The sequence below is a fragment of the Salarias fasciatus genome, chromosome 16 (assembly GCF_902148845.1).
Source record: "Salarias fasciatus chromosome 16, fSalaFa1.1, whole genome shotgun sequence".
Taxonomy (NCBI): Eukaryota; Metazoa; Chordata; class Actinopteri; order Blenniiformes; family Blenniidae; genus Salarias; species Salarias fasciatus.
The window spans coordinates 25,332,932-25,360,812 of record NC_043760.1 but is presented as its reverse complement, the minus strand read 5'-3'; the positions used below and the strand labels follow the sequence as shown (position 1 = coordinate 25,360,812).

Below are 27,881 nucleotides of genomic sequence, written 5' to 3'. Positions count from 1 at the left end.
ATTTATCTCTCTTGTAATTTTTTTTTTTTTTTTTTTTGACAGAATGTGATATAATTTCACAACAAACAGCATTGGAAAAAACATACAATAGATTCATTAAATATTATTTATAATGTTTGTAATTCTATGGAAAGTTTATTTCCTCTGTTGTCACTTTCTTACATTTAATGTAAAGAAAACAGTAGAAAATTTTGAAAGGACAAAATCTATAACATGTTTTTAATTGCATGAAACAATCAACATCACAAGATAATAGAAATAAATCCTCCAATGCACTGATGATGCAGTGATTTGAAATAAACAAAATAAAATTAGAATTTAATTGCATAAATGTAATCACATATTTTGAGTGCATCACAATAACATTCGTTTCGATGTCTCACTATGGAATATGGAAACTCCCGTATTGCCAGACATGCTTATCTCGATCGACCACTAGCTCTCAGGAAAGCAACTGTGGAAAGGAAAAACTCCCTTTTAACAGGAAGAAACCTTTGCAGAACCAGGCTCAGAGGTGGCGACTTTCTGTTAGTCCGGTTGGGGTGAGGGGGCAGAAAGAGAAGGAGACAGGACAGGCAGTTTCTTGTATTTACATACATTTTATATATCAACAAAGGAAACACAGGCAACAAGAGGAACAATCATCGATGACATGTAGTAATATCATGAAAATACATTAAAACGAGAGAAAGGAACAGAACTGAGAGCGGGTTCCACATGGTAGGAGCCCTGGGTTAAGTAAACGCTTACACCCACTGGGTCCGGGTTACCTCAAATAATCAAGGGATCAGCTGTTTTGGTTGATTCCCAATTTGAATTGATTGCACCCATTGAGTCCAGGTTGTCTCATTAGATCAATGGATCAGCCACCATTGATGTTCTACCTGCGATCCCTCAATCACTCAATCACACTGGTATTTATTCTTCCTCCAAACACGGCGGGTCAAGTTAATGTCAAATAGCTCAAATTGGGTTTGGACCACAACACTTTCTCCCAAACCTTCTCTGAGTCATTTAGATGTCCAGTGTCAATCAGAAGGCGGGTTTGTACTTGAGTCTTTCATGAGAAGCTCACAGGCACTGTAGGATTTCATTCCATTTCAGCTCAGTGTGTCACCAACTGCTTTCTTGGTGACGGAGGACCTGATTGCCTCCAGATCATGATCGAACTCCTGCCAGGTAATTTCAGGCTGCTTTCTCTCTTTTCTCGTTGTCCTTCTCAATTCATGAGGCGCCATTTTGCATGGAGCTCCCTACCGAGGACAGTCGATGGTCATTTTTCTGTCGTCCACCTTTAAATAGCTCATGCCAATAGTCGCCTTTTTAGCAAGCCGTTAGCTGATGGTTCTGTATCCCATTCCTTCCATGTGCAGATCCACAGTCTGACATGTTCTGACAGCTCTTTGGTGTTGCCCGTGCTGCTATAGAAGTTGGAATGCAGGAAACTGATTCCTGGGGCAGCTGTGCTTTAAGCAGATGATGAGTTACAATCAGGAACATTGGTCATTGGTTGAATGTGAACAGCTGTGTGCCACATGGGCAGCAGCAGATCAATGGAAGCCCAAACTCTGGCTGAGTTGTTGAAGACAGTTTTGAGAACAATTATTATGTTCTGAGGTTGTAAAAAGTTCATCTTCAGCTCCAAAGATGTGTTTTAAAGGTGTAATACAACATTTTGTTTTCCGGGTGGATCACCTAAATAATTGGTGGGTCTGTTTGTCAATCATTCTGACGAGCTGCTTTCGTAAAGCGGTTCTCCGTGCTTGCGCCCAATCAGCTTCTCCCTTTTGCGCATGCGCATTCAGAGTGTTTATGTAGCCGGTGAGCTTCTGAGCTAATACTTACCGATGGCGAGTCTGACATAATGAAACTGTAGCTGTTTCGGAAAAAAAAAAGCTTTATTTATGAGCGAGGCGGATCGCAGAAACTGTACAGAGCCGTGCACGCCGGAGAAGAGGAGATCGCGCTCGTACACTTCCGCGTTTTCTGGGAGAAGCAGGAGAGCCGGGTGGATGGTCTGGAGCATGCGCGTTGTTCAAAAAGTGAGTAACAGACGTGGGGCTTCGTCTTTTCGAGAAAATGTTGTATTATACCTTTAAGTAACAGAAGATGATAATGTATAGGTTGATCTGAGAAATGGGAATCCTAAAAAAGCTGAAGTTTCACATCAAACTAGTTTTAGAAGCAGTTCACACATCTACAAGGGGTTTGAACACTTGGTGTTGCAATAGGGTACAGCGTTACTTTATTATTCCCACACTGTGAAATTCTGGTGTTTTCCTAACTTATTAATGATCACATAACTATTAAGATCTCAGACAATCAGAAGGTCTGTCAATAAACATCTGAGATAAATCAATTGACTTTCCAAACACTTTGGACATTAAAGCTCGTGTCCGGAGTTTTGAAAGAGAGAGGTTTTTTTTTTTTTAATCCAACGTCTCAGGTTCCCCCTCCCTCTGCTTTCATGAGCGACCAAGTCACGCCCCTTTAATTGTGCGCGCGAATTATCCGTCGGGTGAAAATGAGTGCCTCCGAGTCCTACAGCATCCTACATGTTTAGCTGTTTACGGTGGATGTTCAGCAGACAGTGGATATATCTGAGGTAAGCACGGCGGCTGCTGCGTAGCTAACTCACCTCTGCCTGGGCGAGTGCGTGTGCTCTCTGGCTGCTCCACACTTTGATTGACAGTGCGACAAGGCGGAAGCTCGAAGTCTATTGGCTGAAGCTGACCGGCGCTTTTTCGGATAACATGGGGGTCTATGAGACGAAGGCGGGGCTCATAAATAAATGTTTATATTGCTTTATGCTAATATTATATTGTAGTATCGAACCAGACTGACACATTTAAGCTCTGTTGAAAAATGATACATCCGTTGGAAACGAACGGAAACTCTGGACACGGGCTTTAAAACACTTTCTGGGACTTTTTGAAGTCGAGATCTCTCCTTTCTGGTACCGATGATCGATGATGATTTGTGTTTCAGGAGAAAACAAAAGTGACCGTGAGCAAAAAACTTTAATTGGTGGACCGTCCACCTCTCAGTCTCGTGAAGAATTACTTGTCTTTGCTGAACGGAATGACAACACAGAGCCAGGTAAGAACTTTACAAGAGGTAAAGACTGCTGAATGTTTTTGGTCAGTGTCCTGTGTAGTCTGTGAGAATAAAATCACGATTTATCTCTCTTGTAAGGTTTTTTTTTTTTTGACAGAATGTGATATAATTTCTAAGGCTGTGACTTTAACGCGTTAGTTACGATTAATTAATTACAGAAATTTTAACGCGATAAAAAAATTATCGCAAATTGTCGCGGAACGTTTGTCACCGGACGAGTTTCACCCGGACATATTTCGCTGTGACACAACAACGGAACAGCTCCCGACTTGGTGAGTTTCTCCTTAAATCTGGCGACTTTCCAAAGCCTCCTGGCGACTTTTTTTGTCAAAAGCGACTAGCAACAAATTTGGCGACTTTTTCTGGTGCTCTGGAGACGTGACAGGACGTCTCGTTCTGCAGCTGCTGTCCTTAATGAGCTGCGGGTGCTGCGTGAGCCCCTCCCCCGTCCCAAAGCTCTCACAGGCGGCCAGTCTCACACAGCGCTCCCTGCTGCAGGCAGAGCAGAGAGGAGACCCACACCACTCCTCCACACTTCAAATGAATCGCGTGTGCACAAATACGCCACTGCTCACTTGCTGACAAACCAAGAATAAACAGAAGAAAATTAATTTGCAGTTCTAAACATATTTAGGGTTTTTTTTAAACTCACATTTTGCTTCTCCCATGATGTTATTCCTCTCTCCTACAGCGTCCATTACAATTACATGCAAATTGCAAATTAGGTAACGAACCTCATCTAGCGACTTCTGGCGACTTTTAGGACAGCCAATAGTGACTTTCCTTACTGGGGAGTTGGCAACACTGCTCCTGACGACAGCGCACTACTTGGTCTCATGCACAGAAAATTTAGATTTAAAAAGCCAGCGGATGGCAGCGTGGATAAAACCAAAGCTGTATGCACATTGTGCAGCAAAGAATTTGCATACCATCGCAGCACATCGAGCCTGCTATATCATCTGAATGCTAAGCATGTCGCAGCAGCGACCAACACGCAAGCCTCGCATACAGCTAGAGTTGAAGAGGACGTCACTCCGACTACTTCAAGGACCCTCGCCCAGCCCAACAAAAGTTGCACTAATCAGTGTGTATTGGTTTATTTGTCTTGGTTAAATTCCTCCTTCCTTGCTGAAAAAATGAACAGTGTTTTGTTGCTTAAGCTCATGTATCACTATATTGATTCACTATACCAAAATCCATTTGAAAAAGAAAGGTTCTCACTGATCTCGGGTCAAATATCGATATGCGATTAATTGAGATTAATTAATTACAAAGGCCCTAATTAATTAGATTAATTTTTTTAATCGAGTCCCACCCTTAATAATTTCACAACAAAGGGCATTTGGAAACACATACTATAGATTTACTAAATATTATTTCTAATTATTGTAATTTTGTGTAAAGTTTATTTCCTGTGTTGTCACTTTTTACCTTTAATGTAAAGAAAACAGTAGAACATTTTGAAAGGACAAAATCTAATACATGTTTTTAATTGCATGAAACAATCAACATCACAAGATAATAAAGATAAATTCTCTACACACGAATCTGATCAAAAGTCAGCGTGATTAATTACATAAATTGTGAACATGTAATCAACACACAAAATCTCATATTTAATGCACAAAAATGATTTATTCTGTCTTTTAATTTAAGTAGTGCATGCATTTGAATTTTACATAGTGCCAGATTGAAAAACTCTGAGAGATGTGGGATTTGAACCATCTCAACGTTTGAAAGTTGAGATGCTGCAGGGAATTTTGACCTGTAGAGGTTCAGCTTATGCTTGAAGTCCATGAGTTGCTTCTGCTGCATTTCAATGTCTGACACCCTGTACAGCCTGCATGAAGTGAGGCCGAGATGATCGCTTTGCAGTTGAAATCACATGTCCAATTATTGCTCAAACAATGAAACACTTCAGTTCACACAAACATGTCACTGTGACCTCTTCGATGGTCAAAACTGTTTTTCCTTCAGGGAAGAAACAACTGCCGGACAAAGATCTGTTAACTGTTTACAGACTTACACGTATTGGCTCTTCTGTGACCAAAACATGAATAAATTAACAAAATAACCGACCAAAAGATGATGCCATTGAACATGAGGATAGAGAAAACTAAGATCAGGATGTTGGAACGTCTGAAAATCACCCCCTCCAAATGAACAGACTCTCATTTGTCTGGTTGTTTACTGACTATGGCAACAGACAATATCAGTTAAAAGAGAAACCCTTGTATTTACATACATTTTATATATCAACAAAGAAAACACAGGCAACAAGAGGAACAATCATCGATGACATGCAGTAATATCATGAAAATACATTAAAACGAGAGAAAGGAACAGAACTGAGAGCGGGTTCCACATGGTAGGAGCCCTGGGTTAAGTAAACGCTTACACCCACTGGGTCTGGGTTACCTCAAATAATCAATGGATCGGCTGTTTTGGTTGATTCCCAATTTGCATTGATTGCACCAGTTGAGTCCAGGTTGTCTCATTAGATCAATGGATCAGCCACCATTGATGTTCTATCTGCGATCCCTCAATCACTCAATCACACTGGTATTTATTCATCCTCCAAACACGGCGGGTCAAGTTAATGTCAAATAGCTCAAATTGGGTTTGGACCACAGCACTTTCTCCCAAACCTTCTCTGAGTCATTTAGATGTCCAGTGTCAACCAGAAGGCGGGTTTGTACTTGAGTCTTTCATGAGAAGCTCACAGGCACTGTAGGATTTCATTCCATTTCAGCTCACCAACTGCTTTCTTGGTGACGGAGGTCCTGATTGCCTCCAGATCATGATCAAGCTCCTGCCAGGTAATTTCAGGCTGCTTTCTCTCTTTTCTCGTTGTCCTTCTCAATTCATGAGGCGCCATTTTGCATGGAGCTCCCTACCGAGGACAGTCGATGGTCATTTTCTGTTGTCCAGCTTTAAATAATTCATGCCAATAGTCGCCTTTTTACCAAGCTGTTAGCTGATGGTTCTGTATCCCATTCCATTAATGTGCACATAGATCCACGGTCTGACATGTTCTGACAGCTCTTTGGTGTTGCCCGTGCTGCTATAGAAGTTGGAATGCAGGAAACTGATTCCTGGGGTAGCTGTGCTTTAAGCAGATGATGAGTTACAATCAGGAACATTGGTCATTGGTTGAATGTGAACAGCTGTGTGCCACATGGGCAGCAGCAGATCAATGGAAGCCCAAACTCTGGCTGAGTTGTTAAAGACAGCTTTGACAACAATTATTATGTTCATAGGTTGTGAAAAGTTCATCTTCAGCTCCAAAGATGTGTTTTAAGTAACAGAAGACGATAATGTATCGATTGATCTGAGAAATGAGAATCCTTAAAAAGCTGAAGTTTCACATCAAACTAGTTTTAGAAGCAGTTCACACATCTACAAGGGGTTTGAACACTTGGTGTTGCAATAGGGTACAGCGTTACTTTATTATTCCCACACTGTGAAATTCTGGTGTTTTCCTAACTTATTAATGATCACATAACTATTAAGATCTCAGACAATCAGAAGGTCTGTCAATAAACGTCTGAGATAAATCAATTGACTTTCCAAACACTTTGGACATTAAAACACTTTCTGAGACTTTTTGGAGTTGAGATCTCTCCTTTCTGGTACCGATGACAGATGATGATTTGTGTTTCAGGAGAAAACAGAAGTGACCGTGAGCAAAAAACTTTAATTGGTGGACGGCTCAACTCTTGGTCTCTTGACGACTTTCCAGACTTTGCTGAGCGGAATGACAACACAGAGCCAGGTAAGAACTTTACAAGAGGTAAAGACTGCTGAATGTTTTTGGTCAGTGTCCTGTGTATTCTGTGAGTAAAATTACGATTTATCTCTCTTGTAAGGTTTTTTTGACAGAATGTGATATGATTTTTCACAACAAACAGCATTTGGAAACACATACTATAGATTTACGAAATATTATTTCTAATTATTGTAATTCTGTGTAAAGTTTATTTCCGGTGTTGTCACTTTTTACCTTTAATGTAAAGAAAACAGTAGAAAATTTTGAAAGGACAAAATCTAATACATGTTTTTAATTGCATGAAACAATCAACATCACAAGATTATAAAGATGAATCCTCTATACACTAATCTGATCATAAGCAATCGTGATTAATTGCATAATTTGTGAACATGTAATCAGGGCCGGCTCTAGGCATAGGTGAACTAGGCGGCCGCCTGGGGCGCCACGTCCCGAGGGGGGCGCCGCGGTCGCACAAGGGGCGCCACGACGCTCTGTGTTCCGTGTGCCCCGCTGTGCAGCGGTCCGACGCACTGCGCTCCTCATCCTCGGCGCTGCCCGGCACTGATCGGTATTGTTCGGCATTGCTCCTCAGCGAAATTTAATTAAATATAAATATCACCAAGTGGCGGAACTAACCCTCTGCAGACGTTCCGGGTAGGACCACATTAAGTGGTGCACACAAACGTGGAGAGAGAAAAAACGCTCCAAAAAGTATGTAAAAAGAGCAAAAACAAACGGCTTACAATGTGAAGCAGCCAGTGAGGTGTGTATATTTTCGTTTTTCTTGGTGTTTTATTGATCATTATCGTGGTGGTAGTGTGGAGCTCTGCAGCTGGTGCTGGTGTGGCTGTGGTCTCATCTACAGGCTTGGGTGAATGTGAAACAGATCTCACTTCCTTTTACAGTACAATTCCACTTTAATAACTATGTAATTTCCAGGTAAATATTTTTCTATTTACGAGGTAACAAATAAGCAATTACCATGTAATAACATGGAAACAGACCTACCATACCATACCATACCAGCTTTATTTATAAAGCACTTTAAAAACTTTACAGCCGGCCAAAGTGCTGTACACAGACAAATATAAATCACAAAATACAATATAAGAGCAGACAGTGCAAAAAAAACAAAACAAATGATCAATCCATAACAATAAGAACATCATTGATTAAAAGCCAGTGAAAAAAGATGTGTTTTCAAAAGAGATTTAAAAGCAGTCAAAGACTCGGCCTGTCTAATCTCCAAAGGCAACTGGTTCCACAGCCGTGGAGCAGTGACAGAAAATGCACGGTCCCCACGAAGCTTGCGTTTTGTCTTGGGGACCACAAGCTGCAACTGATCTTCTGATCTTAAAGATCGAGACGGGACATATAGGTGAACCAGGTCAGTGAGATAGGAAGGAGCCATACCGTGCAAACATTTAAAAGTAAATAAGAGGATTTTAAAATCAACTCGAAAAGCCACTGGAAGCCAGTGGAGTGATGCTAATACAGGTTAGATGCTGTCATATTTGCGTGTTCCAGTGAGGAGTGGAGCCGCAGAGTTTTGGACTCTCTGTAAGCGGCTAAGCACATTCTGACTCACACCAAAGTACAGTGAATTACAGTAGTCAAGTCTGGTTGTAATGAATGCATGGATCACCATTTCAAATTGTTTGGTCGACAGAAAATGTTTAGTTTTGGCCAGTTGTCTTAGCTGGAAAAAGCTAGACTTAACAACGGCACTGATTTGTTGATCCAGTTTAAGCTCAGAGTCCATTTTGACCCCCAAGTTGGAAACAATGGGCTTCTCTAATGGCTCCAGAAAACCAAGGTCAATAGAGGAGGACATGTGTGGTGAACTGGGACCAAAAACAATAACCTCACATTTACTTTGATTGAGGTGAAGAAAATTCAATGCCATCCATGCTTTGATTTCATTTATGCAGTCTAAAAGAGGTTTGATAGCCTTAGGATCCTGCTTATTTAACGGTAAGTAGATCTGGCTGTCATCAGCATAGCAATGAAAAGCAATGTCATATTTCCTTAAGATGGTGCCCAGAGGGAGCATATACAGGGAAAAAAGCAGGGGCCCAAGAATTGATCCCTGGGGAACCCCATATGACAGGGGTGCAGAGGAAGAGACATAGTCACCAAAACCAACACAAAAAGTCCTATCAGCTAAATATGACCTGAACCATGAAAGGGCTGCACCACGAATTCCAACCCAGTGCTCCAACCGAGAGAGAAGAATTTCGTGGTCCACAGTATCAAATGCAGCAGTCAGATCAAGCAGCACAAGTACAACAGAATTCCCAGCATCAGTAGACATAAAAATATCATTAAAAACTCGCAGCAGAGCAGATTCTGTACTGTGGAGACTCTTAAAACCAGACTGAAAAGTTTCCGTGATGTTGTGCTCCACTAAAAATGATTGCAACTGAATAAAAACAATTTTTTCCATAACCTTTGCAAGAAACTGAATCTCACTTCCTTTTACAGTACAAATCCACTTTAATAACTATGTAATTTCGAGGTAGGTATTTTTGCAGTTCCTGGGTAACGAATAAGTAGTTACCAGGTAATAGTGTGGAAACAGGCCTCACTTCCTTTTGCAGTAGTCTACAGTTCAACCGTAATTACCAGGTAAATGTTGTAGTTACTGGGAAGTTACCAGGTAAGTAGTAAAAAACACTTGACTAATAGGGAAATACATAGCATACACACCTAGCAGTACCTAGTAATACGTAGTAAAAAGTCTACATTTCCCAATGATTACATGGTAATTACTTAGCAATTACTTAGTAAGTACTTGGCAATTACCGACATAGTTGCTATATACATTATAATTACCCAGTAATTAATACTTACTACCAGGTAGTTACTTGGTATTTGCCTGGAATTGGCTTGGTAATTACTCTAAAAATACTAGGTAATTAGCAACATAGTTACCCTGTAATTACATGGTAATTTTACAGTAACTTCTCCTTATTACATGGTACTTACCTTGCAATTACCACGTTAATACATGGTAATTACCGTACTGTAAAAGGAAGCGTTACCGAGTCGACAAGTCGTAGGGGATTGTTTCTCTCACCCGATCACCCGACAGCGTGCAGCCGTCATCCAGCGCATGTCGATGCTCTCATCTTTCTCCATGAAAACATGAAGCACAAGCCCAACAATGTGAGGGAAGATAACCCAGAGTAGGATTACTAAATTGAGCGTAATCTAAGAATATTACAGCAATGATTTTTTTTTTTTTTTTTTTTTTTACTCTTTATCTTTAGAGGCTTCTGAGTTTTTTTTGTTGTTTGTTTTTTTTTTTTTTTGCAAGTTGAAGTTGGTTTCTGATTGGTGCCTATTTGCGGTTCTGGTTTTTAATTTCCATTTATTTCACGTTGAAAACTGTTGTCTAAGTAATGTTCTGTGAACCATACAAGCAAGACCAGTTATAGTTTTGACAGCATTGGGTTTTGATTATTTTGCTTTTAATTTCATCATGACACCGTGCTCTTTTTTTTTTTTTTTTTTTTTTCTTTTACAAAAATAATGCGGACACACATGGTGGCGTCTTTGCTGCCGCTGCTTTCAAGGTGCATTAAGGAGTTTTACAACCTTAAAAATACTTGTTTTCAACCATAAATATGTTACACATTTTTAGTGATGTGTACAATGTGCCCTGACATATTCATTACAAGTATCTCTAACAGCGCTAAATTGTCACTTGAAAGTTGCAGTGCCAGTCCGGCACCACAATTTTTTTGGGGAGAATTTGAAAGGAATGACGTAATGCGTGCTCTGGCTTGTTAAGTTTCGTCTTGTCAGCCATTACTCCGCCAGATGCTTAGTGAGCAACAACTGAGCAGGATCTTCCAGAAAGTAAGAAAAGACTGGCTTCTAGCACTGCCACAGCTCCAGCACAGACTCCACCAGGTAAAAGAAACTTAAATTTTACTCGAGCGCTACATAAAGAGCGAGGAAGGAGTTCCCCTCTTCCGTGCACGCAAGCCACATGCAAGGGGTTTTCACGAAGCTGCATTACGCCCAAGGCCTGCAGGGGGCGCTGTTTGGCATAAAATGTGCAAACTCCTTATTGCGCCTTTAAGCTTTAATTGCACTTTGTGTTGTGCAGTTAAATTTAAAAGAAACTTATGGTGTTAGCCTTTGTTTTCTTGGGATTATAATGTTAGAAGGACTGTTGATGCTTGTGTCGTGTTCGCGTTGGCGCACCACCGATGCACAGGTGGTTTCTCCCATACTACATTTTTTGGGCTCAGCTGTGCGCGCTCCATGCAGGCGCCCTGATCCACGCATCCTCGAGAAGGTTTTCCGGCACTCCAGACTGTTTATCTACTCCTTTATTACAGATCATTTATAAAACATGAAACACATACACTGTCAATATATCATTTAGTATTAGAATTTGTTGAGCCTTTTTTTCTGTACTGAATTGCAGGGGCGGCGCCCGAGTGATTACGTTGCAGTGAATTTTAATGCAAGTTGCTCATTGGAGGACAGCTGTGTTGTTCCTCCTGTCAATGTGATGATGTTATCACAACTTGTTGACTCAACTTTATTGATGAATAAGTTGACTTGACAAAAACTAAAGTCTTTAATGCCCTATCATCCACGCAGCGTCACTCAAAGTAAGCACCTGTTCTCGCTTCGCCCAGCAAGAAGGGCTGTCTGGTGAGACATCTCACTCATGCTACTCTGAGAACCGAGTTTACCTCAAGTGACCTAAAGTTCTCATTCATAATGTTACGGGTCCCAAAGTATTGTGACCTCTGTAGCAAAGAGATTGTGGTCCCTTGTCTCTCGTCTGGAAAACAGGAAAATGTGTTTACAGAAGTGAAGACACGAACCGCTTGCGTTTCTTCCCAAAACTCCTCTGATTTATTAAACACAATCATGAAATCCTTAACCTAAATCAAAACATTTGTCTGTTTCAGTGTCCTTTTGTTAGGGCTGAGCGATATGGCAACAATTTCATATCACGGTTTTTTTTAAATTCACACCGGTTTCACGGTATTTGACAGTATTTGTTTTCATGCAAGAGTGTTGCTACACACATTTTCTTCTAATAAGAAAATAATTACTGCAGTTGATTGGCTTTAAATAGCCCATTTGACTGTCATAAGGACTGTATCATGTTTTTTTTTTCATGTCCAGATTGCGTGATTGCGATCGTTATCTCTACAATTCTACAATTCTACAATTTCATTTAGCAGACGCTTTTGTCCAAAGCGACGCACAACACAAGCAAGAATATAGACATAAGAAAGAAAGAAACCATTAGTAAATGCATCAATTGCTTCAAGTGCGATTGGTCAAGGGAGTTGCCATCAAGTTGCAGAAGAGGAGCCACTACCCCCCCCCCTTTTTTTTTTTTTTTTTTTTTTTTTTTTGTGTGTGTGTGTGTCAACTTAGTCAGTGTTACATAAGTGCTGGGTTTTAGAACACCTGATCTATTCTTCCCCGAACATGGGGTCGGATTAAGACCCTAGGTGTTCTCTGAACAATTGAGTCTTCAATTGTCTTTTGAAAGTAAAAAGAGACTCGGCGGAACGCACCGAGTTAGGTAGTTCATTCCACCATTTGGGAACAACAGAGGAGAAGAGTCTGGCAAGAGATTTAGAGCCGTGCTGGGCTGGAAGCACCAGACGTCTCTCACATGCAGAGCGAAGAGGGCGTGAAGGAGAGTAGACCTGGATCAGGGAGTCCAGGTAGGCCGTAGCCGTTCTTATAAGCGTTTTGTAAGCCAGGAGGAGAGATTTGAATTTGATCCTGGCTGCAACTGGAAGCCAATAAAGGGAGATGAACAGAGGAGTGACATGAGCTCTTTTGGGCTGGTTGAAGACCAGACGTGCTGCTGCATTCTGGATCATCTGTAGAGGTTTGACTGTGCACGCAGGGAGACCCGCCAGAAGAGAGTTGCTGTAGTCAATGCGTGATATCACAAGAGCCTGAACCAGAAGCTGTGTGGCCTGTTGGGTCAGGAAGGGTCTGATCTTCCTGATGTTGTAGAGGGCATAACGACAAGACCGAGAAACTGAGGCCACGTGAACCTTAAAGGTCAGCTGGTCATCAATCATGACACCCAGGTTTCTGGCTGAGTTTGTGGGCACAAGTAGGCTCGAGTGAAGTTGGACACTGATCTGAGGCTGGACAGATGGACAAGCTGGAAAGACTATGAGTTCAGTCTTAGACAGATTTAGCTGAAGGTGGCGTTCCTTCATCCAGGTGGAGATATCAGCCAGACATGCTGATATTCGAGCTGAGACTGTGGTGTTGTCAGGTGGGAAAGAGAGGAAGAGCTGAGTGTCGTCAGCATAACAGTGGTAGGGGAAGCCATGAGAGCGAATCACTGCACCAAGTGAGGTGGTGTACAGAGAGAAGAGTAAGGGGCCAAGCACCGACCCCTGAGGGACCCCTGTCGATAGGCCATGTGACCTTGACACCTCCCCTCGCCATGAAACTCTGAAAGATCTGCCTGTGAGGTAGGACTTGAACCACAACAGGACGGAACCTGAGATGCCAAGGTCAGAGAGTGAGGAGAGGAGGATTTGATGGTTCACGGTGTCAAAGGCAGCAGACAAGTCCAGCAGCAGGAGGACAGAGGACTGACCAGCAGCTCTTGCCAGCCGCAGAGATTCTGTGACTGAAAGGAGTGCAGTCTCGGTGGAGTGGTCGCATCTGAAGCCTGACTGAAATGGGTCAAGTAGGTTGTTGTTCCGCAGGTGTTCAGAGACTTGGTTACATACTGAGCGCTCCAGTATTTTCGACAGGAATGGTAGAAGTGAGACTGGCCTGTAGTTTTCAACCTGGGCTGGGTTGAGATGAGGCTTTTTTAGTAGTGGGGTGACGCGGGCTTGTTTAAAAGTAACAGGAAAAATGCCGGTTTCCAGGGAGGAATTGACAATGTGCGTGACTGCAGGTTTGATTATGGGCAAGATGGTCTGCAGAATGCTGGTGGGTATTGGATCGAGAGGACATGTTGTCGGTTTTGAGCTCAGAAGAAGTCTGGAGACCTCATCCTCAGTCAGAGGAGCAAACGAACAGAGAGAAGGCGCAGTCGTGGGTTTGAGCTGACTGGGCTGGTCAGGCTCAGAGAACTGGTTGCTGATTGCAGCCACCTTTTCAGTGAAAAAGGAGGCAAACATATCAGGAGTCAGCTCAGTGGACGGCTGAGCAGCTGGAGGAGAAAGCAGGGAGTTGAACGCCATAAACAGTTTTCTGGAATCAGAAGCTGCACAGATCTTGTTCTGATAAAAAGCTTTCTTTGCGGACTGCAAGCGGGAGGTAAAGGAAGCAAGTTTCTGTTTGTATGAGGACAAATCAGCGGGCTCGTGGGATTTTACGCCACTTTCTTTCTGCTGCCCTGAGTCCAGCTCTTTGTTCTCTCAGGACTTCTGAGAGCCATGGACTTGGTTGTTTTGTCTTGGCTGGTTTCGACACCCGGGGGCAGAGTTTGTCCAAAGAGGACGCCAGAGAGGAACAGAGTGTTTCTGTAGCCTCATTAACAGGAAGCGATGAGAAGTGAGAGTAGTCCGGCAGGACAGAGCTCACCTCCTCAGACAGCTGAGCTGCTGTGAGGGACTTCAGGTTTCTGCGGAAGGAGACCATCTGTGTCGGTGTCTGCAATGGCGGAAAGGCAGCCGCAAATTTTACCAAGAAATGGTCAGATAGATGTAGTGGAGTAACTGTCACCTCTGCTATGGAGCAGTTACGAGTCAGCACCAAGTCAAGGATTTTGCCAGCTTTGTGGGTGGGAGGAGACGGAGCCAGTACAAGAGCTAAGGAAGCCATCAGTGCCAAAAAGTCCTGTGCCTGGGGTTTGTCAACGTGAATGTTCATGTCTCCCATGACAATCAGTGGTGTGCCATCATCAGGGATGTCAGAGAGTAACATGTCCATTTCAGAGACAAAGCCATCCAGATTACCCCCTGGTGGGCGGTACACAACCAGAATATATGCTTTGATGGGAGTAGTGACCGTTAAAGCATGATATTCAAACGTTGTGTTGTTGTTCGACGGGCGCAGTGAGGAGAAGGACCAGTTGTCCGGAATGAGAATGCCAGCACCGCCTCCTCGGCCAGAGCGAGGGGTGTGGCTTAGCGCAGCAGACTCAGAGAGTGCAGCTGGTGTAGCTGAGTTTTCTGGGCGGATCCATGTCTCAGTCAGGGCTAGGACCTGAATGTCTGAGAGTTTCATCAGAGAACTGATGAATTCTGTCTTATTAACTGCGGACTGACAGTTCCAGAGACCGAAGGTAACTGAGTGTGGGCTGGGACCACTTCCAGAGAGAGCGGACAGGTTGTGTGGATTGCGTTTGCGGAGGACTACGCGTCTTTTCCGGTTGCCGACGATGACTGGGATACGTAGGAAACACATTGTGCGTTAGACTGTGACCGACAGACCTTAGTGACACCGGTGTCCTAGCTCGGTGGACTCGCGCAGGTATACTCGCAGGTCTTTACCCTCTGTGGTCTTCACACTATGTGGGCTGACGCTGTGGCTGACGCCAAAGCGCAGTCTGTGCTGTGAAGTACTTGACTGAGTCACAGCTGTGTCCAACTTGACTGATTGCACCCGGCTGACCCACCCCTGTCTGATGTCACTGGAGCCACACAATAGAAGGTGTGACCCGCGTCAACGACCTCTCTATTGGGCAGACAGAAACCGAAACTGCAGCACAAGCACCTCACCACCCCCAAACACAGCAACAACAACACAATAAGCAATTCAAACTCACCAAAGCTGGCTCTAACTTCTGCAGTCTAAGATTCAGTGCTTGATTACTGAAGTCACAGATTCCGCTGTCTTTATAGGCAAGGCTATCAGTGAGATCCCGCCCCTGTCTGATGTCACTGGAGCCACACAATAGAAGGTGTGACCCGCGTCAACGACCTCTCTATTGGGCAGACAGAAACCGAAACTGCAGCACAAGCACCTAACCACCCCCAAACACAGCAACAACAACACAATAAGCAATTCAAACTCACCAAAGCTGGCTCTAACTTCTGCAGTCTAAGATTCAGTGCTTGATGATCTCGACCCACCGCTTGCTTTTTTTTCTCATATGCAGTCCCTTTAGCGAACGCATCTTGAATGGACGTCTGACTGCTACTTGAAGATTGAGCTGTGGATGTGCAGGGTGTGGATCTTAGTTTATGACTTTCCTGGTACTCTAAAACGTGTTTTCGGCTAAGGTGATGAAGATAATTGCTAGTGTTGCCGCTGCCGGCTACCACTTCTGCTCGACAGCATTTGCAAAAGATAGTTGTTTGATCCACGTCCGACCTTTTAAAGCCGAAAAACTTCCAAACCACAGACGTGGCTCCTCTCTTTGGTATTAGTTCCTCTGGGTAAACAGCGTGTGCTTCACGTTGAGAGCTCTCGCCGGCAGCGTGCAGCAGTGAAATGGGTCCCCGCTGAAACACTTTACCGCCGCGCACGTTCCGGACGTTGTTTGGGCTGTTCACCGGTATTACGGTATATGAAAAATTCATATCAAAACAAAAACAAAAACCTGTATTCGGTACAAACCGGTATACCGCACAGACCTACCTTTTGTTACTAATTCACAGCATTCACATTGACTCTCTTCACATTGAATACACTGCACAGAGGAGGCACAAACAAACCTAACAGATCAGTTAACTACTTTTCCACAAAAATATAACATTAAATCTTTCAACACACGGTATCTTTGCAATAAATCTCAACAACAATATATTTACAATAGCACAAAAACAACATATTTACACAGTGGTCAAGTAATCAGGGTCCCAGCATAACAAATACTAATTTAATGTAACAGGTAACAGAGAATGAGTTTTCTTTAAGTGCACCGAGCCACAGCAGTATAAAGTCAAAGCATGACACCTCATGTTAGAAAATGGCGTGGTGCATACATTCGCCCACGTTGTTGAGCTGCAGGCCATCTCCGTCTCATTCTTTCGTTCAATCAATGAACTTTGAAAAAAACATGCGCAAAACACATCCGACTCGCGCTACAAGAGACTTACGTTTCTGTTTTGATTCTGCGTGATTTTCACAGTGCACTGACCTGGAAAACAGGAAAATGTGTTTACAGAAGTGAAGACACGAACCGCTTGCGTTTCTTCCCAAAACTCCTCTGAGGAGGCGGGCAGGGGCCGCACCTAGAGGAACCTGGTTGGAACAACACCTTCACACATTGGTTCCACCCTTCATCTTTCACATAAACTGAGTCCAGATCACAATAAATCTCAAATTAATTACAGTGAATGCACTGATGATGCAGTGATTTGATATAAACAAAATAAAATTATAATTTAATTGCATAAATGTAATCACATATTTTGAGTGCATCACAATAACATTCGTTTCGATGTCTCACTATGGAATATGGAAACTCCCGTATTGCCAGACATGCTTATCTCGACAGCAACTGTGGAAAGGAAAAACTGTGGAAAGGAAAAACTCCCTTTTAACAGGAAGAAACCTTTGCAGAACCAGGCTCAGAGGTGGCGGCTTTCTGCTAGTCTGGTTGGGGTGAGAGGGCAGAAAGAGAAGGAGACAGGACAGGCAGTTTCTTGTATTTACATACATTTTATATATCAACAAAGAAAACACAGGCAACAAGAGGAACAATCATCGATGACATGTAGTAATATCATGAAAATACATTAAAACGAGAGAAAGGAACAGAACTGAGAGCGGGTTCCACATGGTAGGAGCCCGGGGTTAAGTAAATGCTTACACCCACTGGGTCCGGGTTATCTCAAATAATCAAGGGATCAGCTGTTTTGATTGATGCCCAATTTGAATTGATTGCACCAGTTGAGTCCAGGTTGTCTCATTAGATCTGCGCTACACATCCCGCGGGCCGCATGCGCCCGCATGCTGTAACGGTGTGGCCCATGGCTGATTGTAAGCAGTTAAAAAAAAAAAAAATCTACTTTTAATGAGGAAAAAACATTTCTGATATGTGGACACCAGAGGGCAATATGTTTGTCCTACTGACAACAGGCAGATAAGTGCTGCAATTGTGGGGCTGTACCAGTTGGTGGCGGTAATGCGCCAATAGGCTGTTTGCTCACTGCCAAAAACAAAAGACTCAAAGAACACTGATCGAAGTGGAGTTCATGGCTGCCGCCGGTAAAGTTAAACGAAAGTTATGTGATGAACACAGGAAATTTCAACCGTTATGGGAGGAAGAATTTGCTTTTGTGGAGGTAAATAACAAGCCAGTGTGCCTTCTTTGCCAGAAACCGTCCATTCCTAAACGAGCAAATCTTCAGCGTTACCACGACAGCTGTCGCAAATTTCGAACACAAGGACTGCACCACTCAACCTGTGACAACACTGCCACTATTCTGTAACTGAGACACTTCCGAAAGTTTTGTTTTTCTTATTATAAATCCTACTTGAATTTGACTTTGCTAAGAAATGTGATACATCGTCCTGATTTCAAGTGAGTGAAGCTGCGTTCACACCGAACGCATCGAACGTGTCGTGTGTGGTGGGAAGGCGGGGCCTCCGGCCGTGTTTCCTGTGTTAGCTTAGCATCATGGCCAACCCTGTTGAGAGGGTGGCTTGGTTTTATTTGCTTCACAAAGCCAGACAACGACGCCGTCGGTCGACAGTACGCCGTGCCTGGGTGCTCGATATTATCCACAGACGTTCGGAGTTTGGCAAGTTTCACTATTTGCGCCAGGATAAGTGTCGCTTTCTCCGGTCCCCACTCCCTGACCTATGTCACCATAAAGACGCTCTCTGATTGGTTTGCTGCAAAATCGCGACGCGTCAAAGTTCAGATTTCCCAACTTCAGCGTCGGACGCAAAATCGTGGCGCGTCGCGTAAGCGCCCCAAGGCGCCCTGAAAACGCGTCTGACGCATCGCGACAATGCGTCGTGTCACCGACAGGTCACCTATAGGTCACCTACAGAGCTATGTTTATATGTTTTACGATGATTGTCTTTTTTTGCCACCGGTGAACTTTTTTGTGATGCACAAGATTTAATTTTTCCTTCATTTATTTTTTGCAGGTGTGGGCCCATTTTTTTTAAATTTTTTTTTGTAAAGAATATCTTAATTTATTTGCTTTTTTTTGTGGATAAAGGCCTGCTTTTTTGTTGTAATGTTGTGAATTTCTCTAAAGTATTGCTTGAAAAATATTTGAAAAACTTATGTTTTGTCACAAAAAGTGCTAATATGCGTAGTATGTTCATATTTTGTGAATAAAGCCTCATTTTTTAATTTGATATGACTTTTTTTAAATGTCATGCCATTTCACCTTTTGCTTTTTATTGGAAATGCAGAAAACAGCCACAAGTCGATCTATAAGGCTAAGTGTAATGTGTTTTCAACAAAGTCTTATTTTACTTTTACAAAAGACTAGTGCAGTTGTCTTTCTATTGTAGTGCATTTAAAATTTCATTATTGAATATTACTTACGTTATTTAAATGTCTTTTACATAATTCAGTCATATAAATTCACAAACTTAGGTTGCGGCCCATGAAAAACAGAGATGTTTTTCTTTGTGGCCCACGAGCAATGGTAAGTGGAGTATCCCTGCATTCGATCAGTGGATCAGGCGCGATTGATGTTCTGTCTGCGATCCCTCAATCACTCAATCATACTGGTATTTATTCTTCCTCCAAACACGGCGGGTCAAGTTAATGTCAAATAGCCCAAATTGGGTTTGGACCACAGCACTTTCTCCCAAACCTTCTCTGAGTCATTTAGATGTCCAGTGTCAACCAGAAGGCGGATTTGTTCTTGAGTCTTTCATGAGAAGCTCACAGGCACTGTAGGATTTCATTCCATTTCAGCTCAGTGTGTCACCAACTGCTTTCTTGGTGACGGAGGTCCTGATTGCCTCCAGATCATGATCAAGCTCCTGCCAGGTAATTTCAGGCTGCTTGCTATCTTTTCTCGTCCTCCTCCTCACTTCATGAGGCGCCATTTTGCATGGAGCTCCATACCGAGGACAGTCGATGGTCATTTTCTGTTGTTCACCTTTTAAATAGTTCATGCCAATAGTCGCCTTTTTACCAAGCTGATGGTTCTGTATCCCATTCCATTAATGTGCAGATAGATCCACAGTCTGACATGTTCTGACAGCTCTTTGGTGTTGCCCGTGCTGCTATAGAAGTTGGAATGCAGGAAACTGATTCCTGGGGTAGCTGTGCTTTAAGCAGATGATGAGTTGTAATCAGGAACATTGGTCATTGGTTGAATGTGAACAGCTGTGTGCCACATGGGCAGCAGCAGATCAATGGAAGCCCAAACTCTGGCTGAGTTGTTGAAGACAGCTTTGACAACAATTATTATGTTCAGAGGTTGTGAAAAGTTCATCTTCAGCTCCAAAGATGTGTTTTAAGTAACAGAAGACGATAATGTATCGATTGATCTGAGAAATGAGAATCCTTAAAAAGCTGAAGTTTCACATCAAACTAGTTTTAGAAGCAGTTCACACATCTACAAGGGGTTTGAACACTTGGTGTTGTAATAGGGTACAGCGTTACTTTATTATTCCCACACTGTGAAATTCTGGTGTTTTCCTAACTTATTAATGATCACATAACTATTAAGATCTCAGACAATCAGAAGGTCTGTCAATAAACGTCTGAGATAAATCAATTGACTTTCCAAACACTTTGGACATTAAAACACTTTCTGAGACTTTTTGGAGTTGAGGTCTCTCCTTTCTGGTACCGATGACAGATGATGATTTGTGTTTCAGGAGAAAACAGAAGTGACCGTGAGCAAGAAACTTTGATTGGTAGACGGCTCAACTCTCGGTCTCTTGACTACTTTCCAGACTTTGCTGAGCGGAATGACAACACAGAGCCAGGTAAGAACTTTACAAGAGGTAAAGACTGCTGAATGTTTTTGGTCAGTGTCCTGTGTATTCTGTGAGTAAAATTACGATTTATCTCTCTTGTAAGGTTTTTTTGACAGAATGTGATATAATTTTTCACAACAAACAGCATTTGGAAACACCATAGATTTACGAAATATTATTTCTAATTATTGTAATTCTGTGTAAAGTTTATTTCCGGTGTTGTCACTTTTTACCTTTAATGTAAAGAAAACAGTAGAAAATTTTGAAAGGATAAAATCTAATACATGTTTTTAATTGCATGAAACAATCAACATTACGAGATCATCAAGAGGAATCCTCTGTACACAAATGTGATCATAAGCAATCGTGATTAATTGCATACTTTGTGAACATGTAATCAACACACAAAATCTTTAGGTTACTTAACGTAACCCCGGTTCTCAGAGTAGCATGAGTGAGATGTCTCACTATGGGATACGCCCCCAGCGTGTGCCTCAGAAGCATTCATCTCAGTACGCTAATCCTGATTGGCTGATGATCGCGACGTCCACAGAGGGTGGAGCCACCTACCCTTAAGTAGCCTGCGTCATCCAATTGGGCATCAACAGAAACGTCGACGACTCGACTCCCGTCGCACTAGTCGACGTAAATTTGGAGGAGTCGACAAGTCGTAGGGGATTGTTTCTCTCACCCGATCACCCGACAGCGTGCAGCCTTCATCCAGCGCATGTCGATGCTCTCATCTTTCTCCATGAAAACATGAAGCACAAGCCCAACAATGTGAGGGAAGATAACCCAGAGTAGGATTACTAAATTGAGCATAATCTAAGAATATTACAGCAATGATTTTTTTTTTTTACTCTTTATCTTTAGAGGCTTCTGAGTTTTTTTTTTTGTTGTTTGTTTTTTTTTTTTGCAAGTTGAAGTTGGTTTCTGATTGGTGCCTATTTGCGGTTCTGGTTTTTAATTTCCATTTATTTCACGTTGAAAACTGTTGTCTAAGTAATGTTCTGTGAACCATACAAGCAAGACCAGTTATAGTTTTGACAGCATTGGGTTTTGATTATTTTGCTTTTAATTTCATCATAACACCGTGCTCTTTTTTTTTTTTTTTTTTCTTACAAATATAATGCGGACACACATGGTGGCGTCTTTGCTGCCGCTGCTTTCAAGGTGCATTAAGGAGTTTTACAACCTTAAAAATACTTGTTTTCAACCATAAATATGTTACACATTTTTAGTGATGTGTACAATGTGCCCTGACATATTCATTACAAGTACCTCTAACAGCGCTAAATTGTCACTTGAAAGTTGCAGTGCCAGTCCGGCACCACAATTTTTTTGGGGAGAATTTGAAAGGAATGACATAATGCGTGCTCTGGCTTGTTAAGTTTCGCTTTGTCCGCCATTACTCCACCAGATGCTTAGTGAGCAACAACTGAGCAGGATCTTCCAGAAAGTAAAAAAAGACTGGCTTCTAGCACTGCCACAGCTCCAGCACAGACTCCACCAGGTAAAAGAAACTTAAATTTTACTCGAGCGCTACATAAAGAGCGAGGAAGGAGTTCCCCTCTTCCGTGCACGCGAGCCACATGCACGAGTTTTTCACGAAGCTACATTACGCCCAAGACCTGCAGGGGGCGCTGTTTGGCATAAAATGTGCAAACTCCTTATTGCGCCTTTAAGCTTTAATTGCACTTTGTGTTGTGCAGTTAAATTTAAAAGAAACTTATGGTGTTAGCCTTTGTTTTCTTGGGATTATAATGTTAGAAGGACTGTTGATGCTTGTGTCGTGTTCGCGTTGGCGCACCACCGATGCACAGGTGGTTTCTCCCATACTACATTTTTTGGGCTCAGCTGTGCGCGCTCCATGCAGGCGCCCTGATCCACGCATCCTCGAGAAGGTTTTCCGGCACTCCAGACTGTTTATCTACTCCTTTATTACAGATCATTTATAAAACATGAAACACATACACTGTCAATATATCATTTAGTATTAGAATTTGTTGAGCCTTTTTTTCTGTACTGAATTGCAGGGGCGGCGCCCGAGTGATTACGTTGCAGTGAATTTTAATGCAAGTTGCTCATTGGAGGACAGCTGTGTTGTTCCTCCTGTCAATGTGATGATGTTATCACAACTTGTTGACTCAACTTTATTGATGAATAAGTTGACTTGACAAAAACTAAAGTCTTTAATGCCCTATCATCCACGCAGCGTCACTCAAAGTAAGCACCTGTTCTCGCTTCGCCCAGCAAGAAGGGCTGTCTGGTGAGACATCTCACTCATGCTACTCTGAGAACCGAGTTTACCTCAAGTGACCTAAAGTTCTCATTCATAATGTTACGGGTCCCAAAGTATTGTGACCTCTGTAGCAAAGAGATTGTGGTCCCTTGTCTCTCGTCTGGAAAACAGGAAAATGTGTTTACAGAAGTGAAGACACGAACCGCTTGCGTTTCTTCCCAAAACTCCTCTGATTTATTAAACACAATCATGAAATCCTTAACCTAAATCAAAACATTTGTCTGTTTCAGTGTCCTTTTGTTAGGGCTGAGCGATGTGGCAACAATTTCATATCACGGTTTTTTTTAAATTCACACCGGTTTCACGGTATTTGACGGTATTTGTTTTCATGCAAGAGTGTTGCTACACACATTTTCTTCTAATAAGAAAATAATTACTGCAGTTGATTGGCTTTAAATAGCCCATTTGACTGTCATAAGGACTGTATCATGTTTTTTTTTTTCATGTCCAGATTGCGTGATTGCGATCATTATCTCGACCCACCGCTTGCTTTTTTTTCTCATATGCAGTCCCTTTAGCGAACGCATCTTGAATGGACGTCTGACTGCTACTTGCAGATTGAGCTGTGGATGTGCAGGGTGTGGATCTTAGTTTATGACTTTCCTGGTACTCTAAAACGTGTTTTCGGCTAAGGTGATGAAGATAATTGCTAGTGTTGCCGCTGCCGGCTACCACTTCTGCTCGACAGCATTTGCAAAAGATAGTTGTTTAATCCACGTCCGACCTTTTAAAGCCGAAGAACTTCCAAACCACAGACGTGGCTCCTCTCCTTGGTATTAGTTCCTCTGGGTAAACAGCGTGTGCTTCAAGTTGAGAGCTCTCGCCGGCAGCGTGCAGCAGTGAAATGGGTCCCCGCTGAAACACTTTACTGCCGCGCACGTTCCGGACGTTGTTTGGGCTGTTCACCGGTATTACGGTATATGAAAAATTCATATCAAAACAAAAATAAAAACCTGTATTCGGTACAAACCGGTATACCGCACAGGCCTACCTTTTGTTACTAATTCACAGCGTTTAGTCCATCCAGAAAAACATGAATCTTTTCACAATCACTTTCCAGTCCCATCACAAGCATCAAACAGTATTTGTTCAGTTATTTTCCAGTATCCACACATGTTCCATAACTACCAGAAAATGGTATTAAATGTAGTGCAATCTCACAGTTAATTCACACACATATTCTGTGTTTGAGATTTTGACTCTCTTCACATTGAATACACTGCACAGAGGAGGCACAAACAAACCTAACAGATCAGTTAACTACTTTTCCACAAAAATATAACATTAAATCTTTCAACACATGGTATCTTTGCAATAAATCTCAACAACAATATATTTACAATAGCACAAAAACAACATATTTACACAGTGGTCAAGTAATCAGGGTCCCAGCATAACAAATACTAATTTAATGTAACAGGTAACAGAGAATGAGTTTTCTTTAAGTGCACTGAGCCACAGCAGTATAAAGTCAAAGCATGACACCTCATGTTAGAAAATGGCGTGGTGCATACATTCGCCCACGTTGTTGAGCTGCAGGCCATCTCCGTCTCATTCTTTCGTTCAATCAATGAACTTTGAAAAAAACATGCGCAAAACACATCCGACTCGCGCTACAAGAGACTTACGTTTCTGTTTTGATTCTGCGTGATTTTCAGAGTGCACTGACCTGGAAAACAGGAAAATGTGTTTACAGAAGTGAAGACACGAACCGCTCGCGTTTCTTCTTTGGGAGGGGCCGCACCTAGAGGAACCTGGTTGGAACAACACCTTCGCACATTGGTTCCGCCCTTCATCTTTCACATAAACTAAGTCCAGATCACAATAAATCTCAAATTAATTACAATGAATGCACTGATGATGCATTGATTTGATATAAACAAAATAAAATTATAATTTAATTGCATAAATGTAATCACATATTTTGAGTGTATCAAAATAACATTCTTTTCGATGTCTCACTATGGAATATGGAAACTCCTGTATTGCCAGACATGCTTATCTCGATCGACCACTAGCTCTCAGGAAAGGTTCCCTGCCCCAAGAGGGCCCTGCAGTCAGTACTGCATGAGCAAGGCTCAGAGCAGGGATTTCCAGCTTTTCAAAGCGGACGAAGGTGAGAGGTGAAGACCAGCTCGCTGCTGCACAAATCTCCTGAATTGAAACCCCTTTATACAATTCCCAGGATGCAGCCAGGCCACGTGTAGAATGAGCCCGCAGGCACGCAGGGGCCTGAAGACCTTGACACGTGTAAGCCAGAGCAATCGCTCCCACAATCCAGTGGGAGAACCGCTGCTTCGTGATGGGTCTGCCCCTGCAGGGGCGAGCCCAGGACACAAAGAGCTGGTCACCTTTCCGAAACCCCATTGTCCTGTCCATATAAATCCACAAGGCACGGACTGGACACAGCATGTGCAACGCTGTTCTTCCGGAGAAGAAAAAGGCGGTAGAGAAAATGCTGTAAGAACAATAGGAGAGAATAGAGAGAACCCACCATCTTGGGCACGAAGGCAAGGTGGAGTTTCAGTGACACCCTGGCATTCCCAGGGGCAAACTGAGTACACGAGGAGTGCACCAAGAGTGCATAAATGTCACTGACATGCTGGGCAGAGGCTAAAGCTAGAAGCAGCACTGCCTTCAGAGACAGATGCTTCAAGCTAACATCCTCCAGTGGTTCAAATGGAGCCCATTTAAAACCATCGCCAAGTCCCATAGGGGCGTCAACAGCCTCGCACGCTGCTGAATTGAGGTGAGAGCGGAGCCAAAAATGCCGTCTGGTGTGATCGGCATGTCCAACATGGCCTCCTTCTCTCTGTCCGATAGGTTAGACAGGTTGAGCCATCTGGTTCCTGTAACACCATCATCCCCAGAGATTTACCCATGGCCTGGACCGCACAGCGCTGCACGTGGAGGCAGATGTCCGTTATCACGGTAATCTCGTCCCACACCGCTGGGTCAGGTTTGCTCACCATGTCCTCACACAGCATGGAGGAGACATTGAGTGTCCTGACAGCAAGCGCTGCTGCCCTGTGAGCCCGCTCCGTCATGGCGGACTGGACGTGGGTGCAAATTTGCAGCGACTAACTACTCCATGGGGGGCATACGGAGAATACCGAGCTTGTCCATGCCCTCGCAATCCAGGGAGGAAGCGCCGCGTATGGAACTTCTGCCGATGAACGGGTGATCCTTCCACGTGGAGGACAACTCGTCGAGCAGCTCGGGGAAGACGGGGAGCAGCTGCTTAGCTGTCCTCCCAGCTTGTAGGAATTTGTTCCCTTAATAATGTGACCTGGTGGTCTTACTGCTTCAGGCCAGGGAATGTTCAGCTGGGATGCAGCGCGTTTGCACACGGCCTGCATGTCCATGCTGACAGCGGAGGGAGTGGGCGCGCTTCCCTCCTCATCCCCGAGGACAACCTCAGCGCCTGGCGTGGCGAGCTGAGCAGCAAGCTGAGCGGAGGGAATGAGGACATCATCCTCACTCTCCTCCTCGGATATGAGCAGCTCCGAGATTGTCTCATCGTCATCCTCATAATCCAACTCCAAAACGTCTTCCACGAGTGGAGTCGGAGCAGCTCGGTCCAGCTGGGAGCCCCAGCTGCCGGTATAGCGCATGGGCCAACAACCGCGTCATCACCTTCCTTCTCCCCGCTGGTGACAGGCGTGTCACCCGCAGGAATGAAGGGGTCCTGACCGGACAAGCTAGCTTGGCGTGCAAGGCATCATCGAAGACTCTTGAGGGTGAAGCGGGCCCAATGTTCGCAGAAGCCTGGGGCCTCGATAGCCTGCCGGGTGTGTTGCAGCGCGAGGCAAAACGAGCAGACCTGGTGTGAGTCGCGGCTCGATATCTTATCACCGTAGGCGCAAAGCCGGGCCCCAGAGTCTCCATCTCCTCTGGTGTGAGAAGCGTGGGCGTCCATCGTAGTTAGCTGGGAGCTAACCTGAGGCGCCACAAAATTAGTTCGCGTGCTAATTCAGCAGGACGGTGTTAGATGGTGTGCTAAACCGCGTCAACCGTTCCATGGTGTGGTCAGGCAGTGGACTCTCCAGGCTATGGTAAAGATTGGAGGGCCGCGAAGTGTGGCAGCTAGCGCTCGGCGATGGAGCAGAAATAGCTCCATCTGTCACTGAGGATAGAGATATGCTACATGAAGCGAGAAGAGGTGTTTGAGTGACGCAGGCTACTTAAGGGTAGGTGGCTCCACCCTCTGTGGACGTTGCAATCACCAGCCAATCAGGATTGGCGGAATGAGATAAATGCTTCTGAGGCATACGCTGGGGACGCATCCCATTGTGAGACATCGAAACGAATGCTATAAATGAGAACTCCAATTTAATGCACAAATTGATTTATTCTGTCGTTTAACTTAAATCTCGGGTTGGCAATCTTGGAAAACTAGCTTGTATTCGAATGTAGCATCTTCCCAAGGCTCCACCTAGCTCCACCCAGCTCCCGCCCAGCTCCCACCCTGGGACGGACACAATGGAAGTGAATGGTATTTTTGCTTCCCCTCGTCAAACTCATCAAATACAAAATCCAACAACGCCAAAACACTTTGGTGGACACATTATAATCCGCACATTCACATCCACTGTTTCCGCCCTGAAAACCTTCCCCGACTCACCTCTGAATAAACAATAGCTTGCCATCACAAAAAAGTAAGTATACTGTTTAAAATGACTAAGGAATTGTGCTAAATTGGCCAATTTGCCAAAATGTCCAAGTATCCCTTTAACAGAGCTTAAATGTGTTAGTCTGGTTCCAGAGGCAGTTCTGGCTACAATTGCGCCCTGGGCAAGAACCGTCCAAACCCCCCCCCCCCCCCCCCCCCCCTTCAATTTTTTTTTCAGATAATCCAGTCAGTTA

The 27,881-nt window shown here is 43.5% G+C and overlaps 1 protein-coding gene across 4 annotated transcripts in view; it reads left to right on the top strand.

Moving 5' to 3' along the window:
* The window catches only part of LOC115403786 (uncharacterized), a 70,065-nt gene that overhangs the window by 38,169 nt on the left and 4,015 nt on the right, over positions 1-27,881 (top strand). The window contains exons 12-14 of one of the 4 annotated variants that reach the window (XM_030112788.1): positions 2,989-3,099; positions 6,782-6,892; positions 20,612-20,722. In XM_030112788.1, the coding sequence (XP_029968648.1) occupies positions 2,989-3,099; positions 6,782-6,892; positions 20,612-20,722 (333 nt within the window). Of the gene's footprint in view, positions 1-2,988; positions 3,100-5,869; positions 5,937-6,781; positions 6,893-20,611; positions 20,723-27,881 lie in introns of those variants that run through there. The other 3 variants (XM_030112791.1, XM_030112790.1, XM_030112789.1) reach the window with 3 other exon arrangements.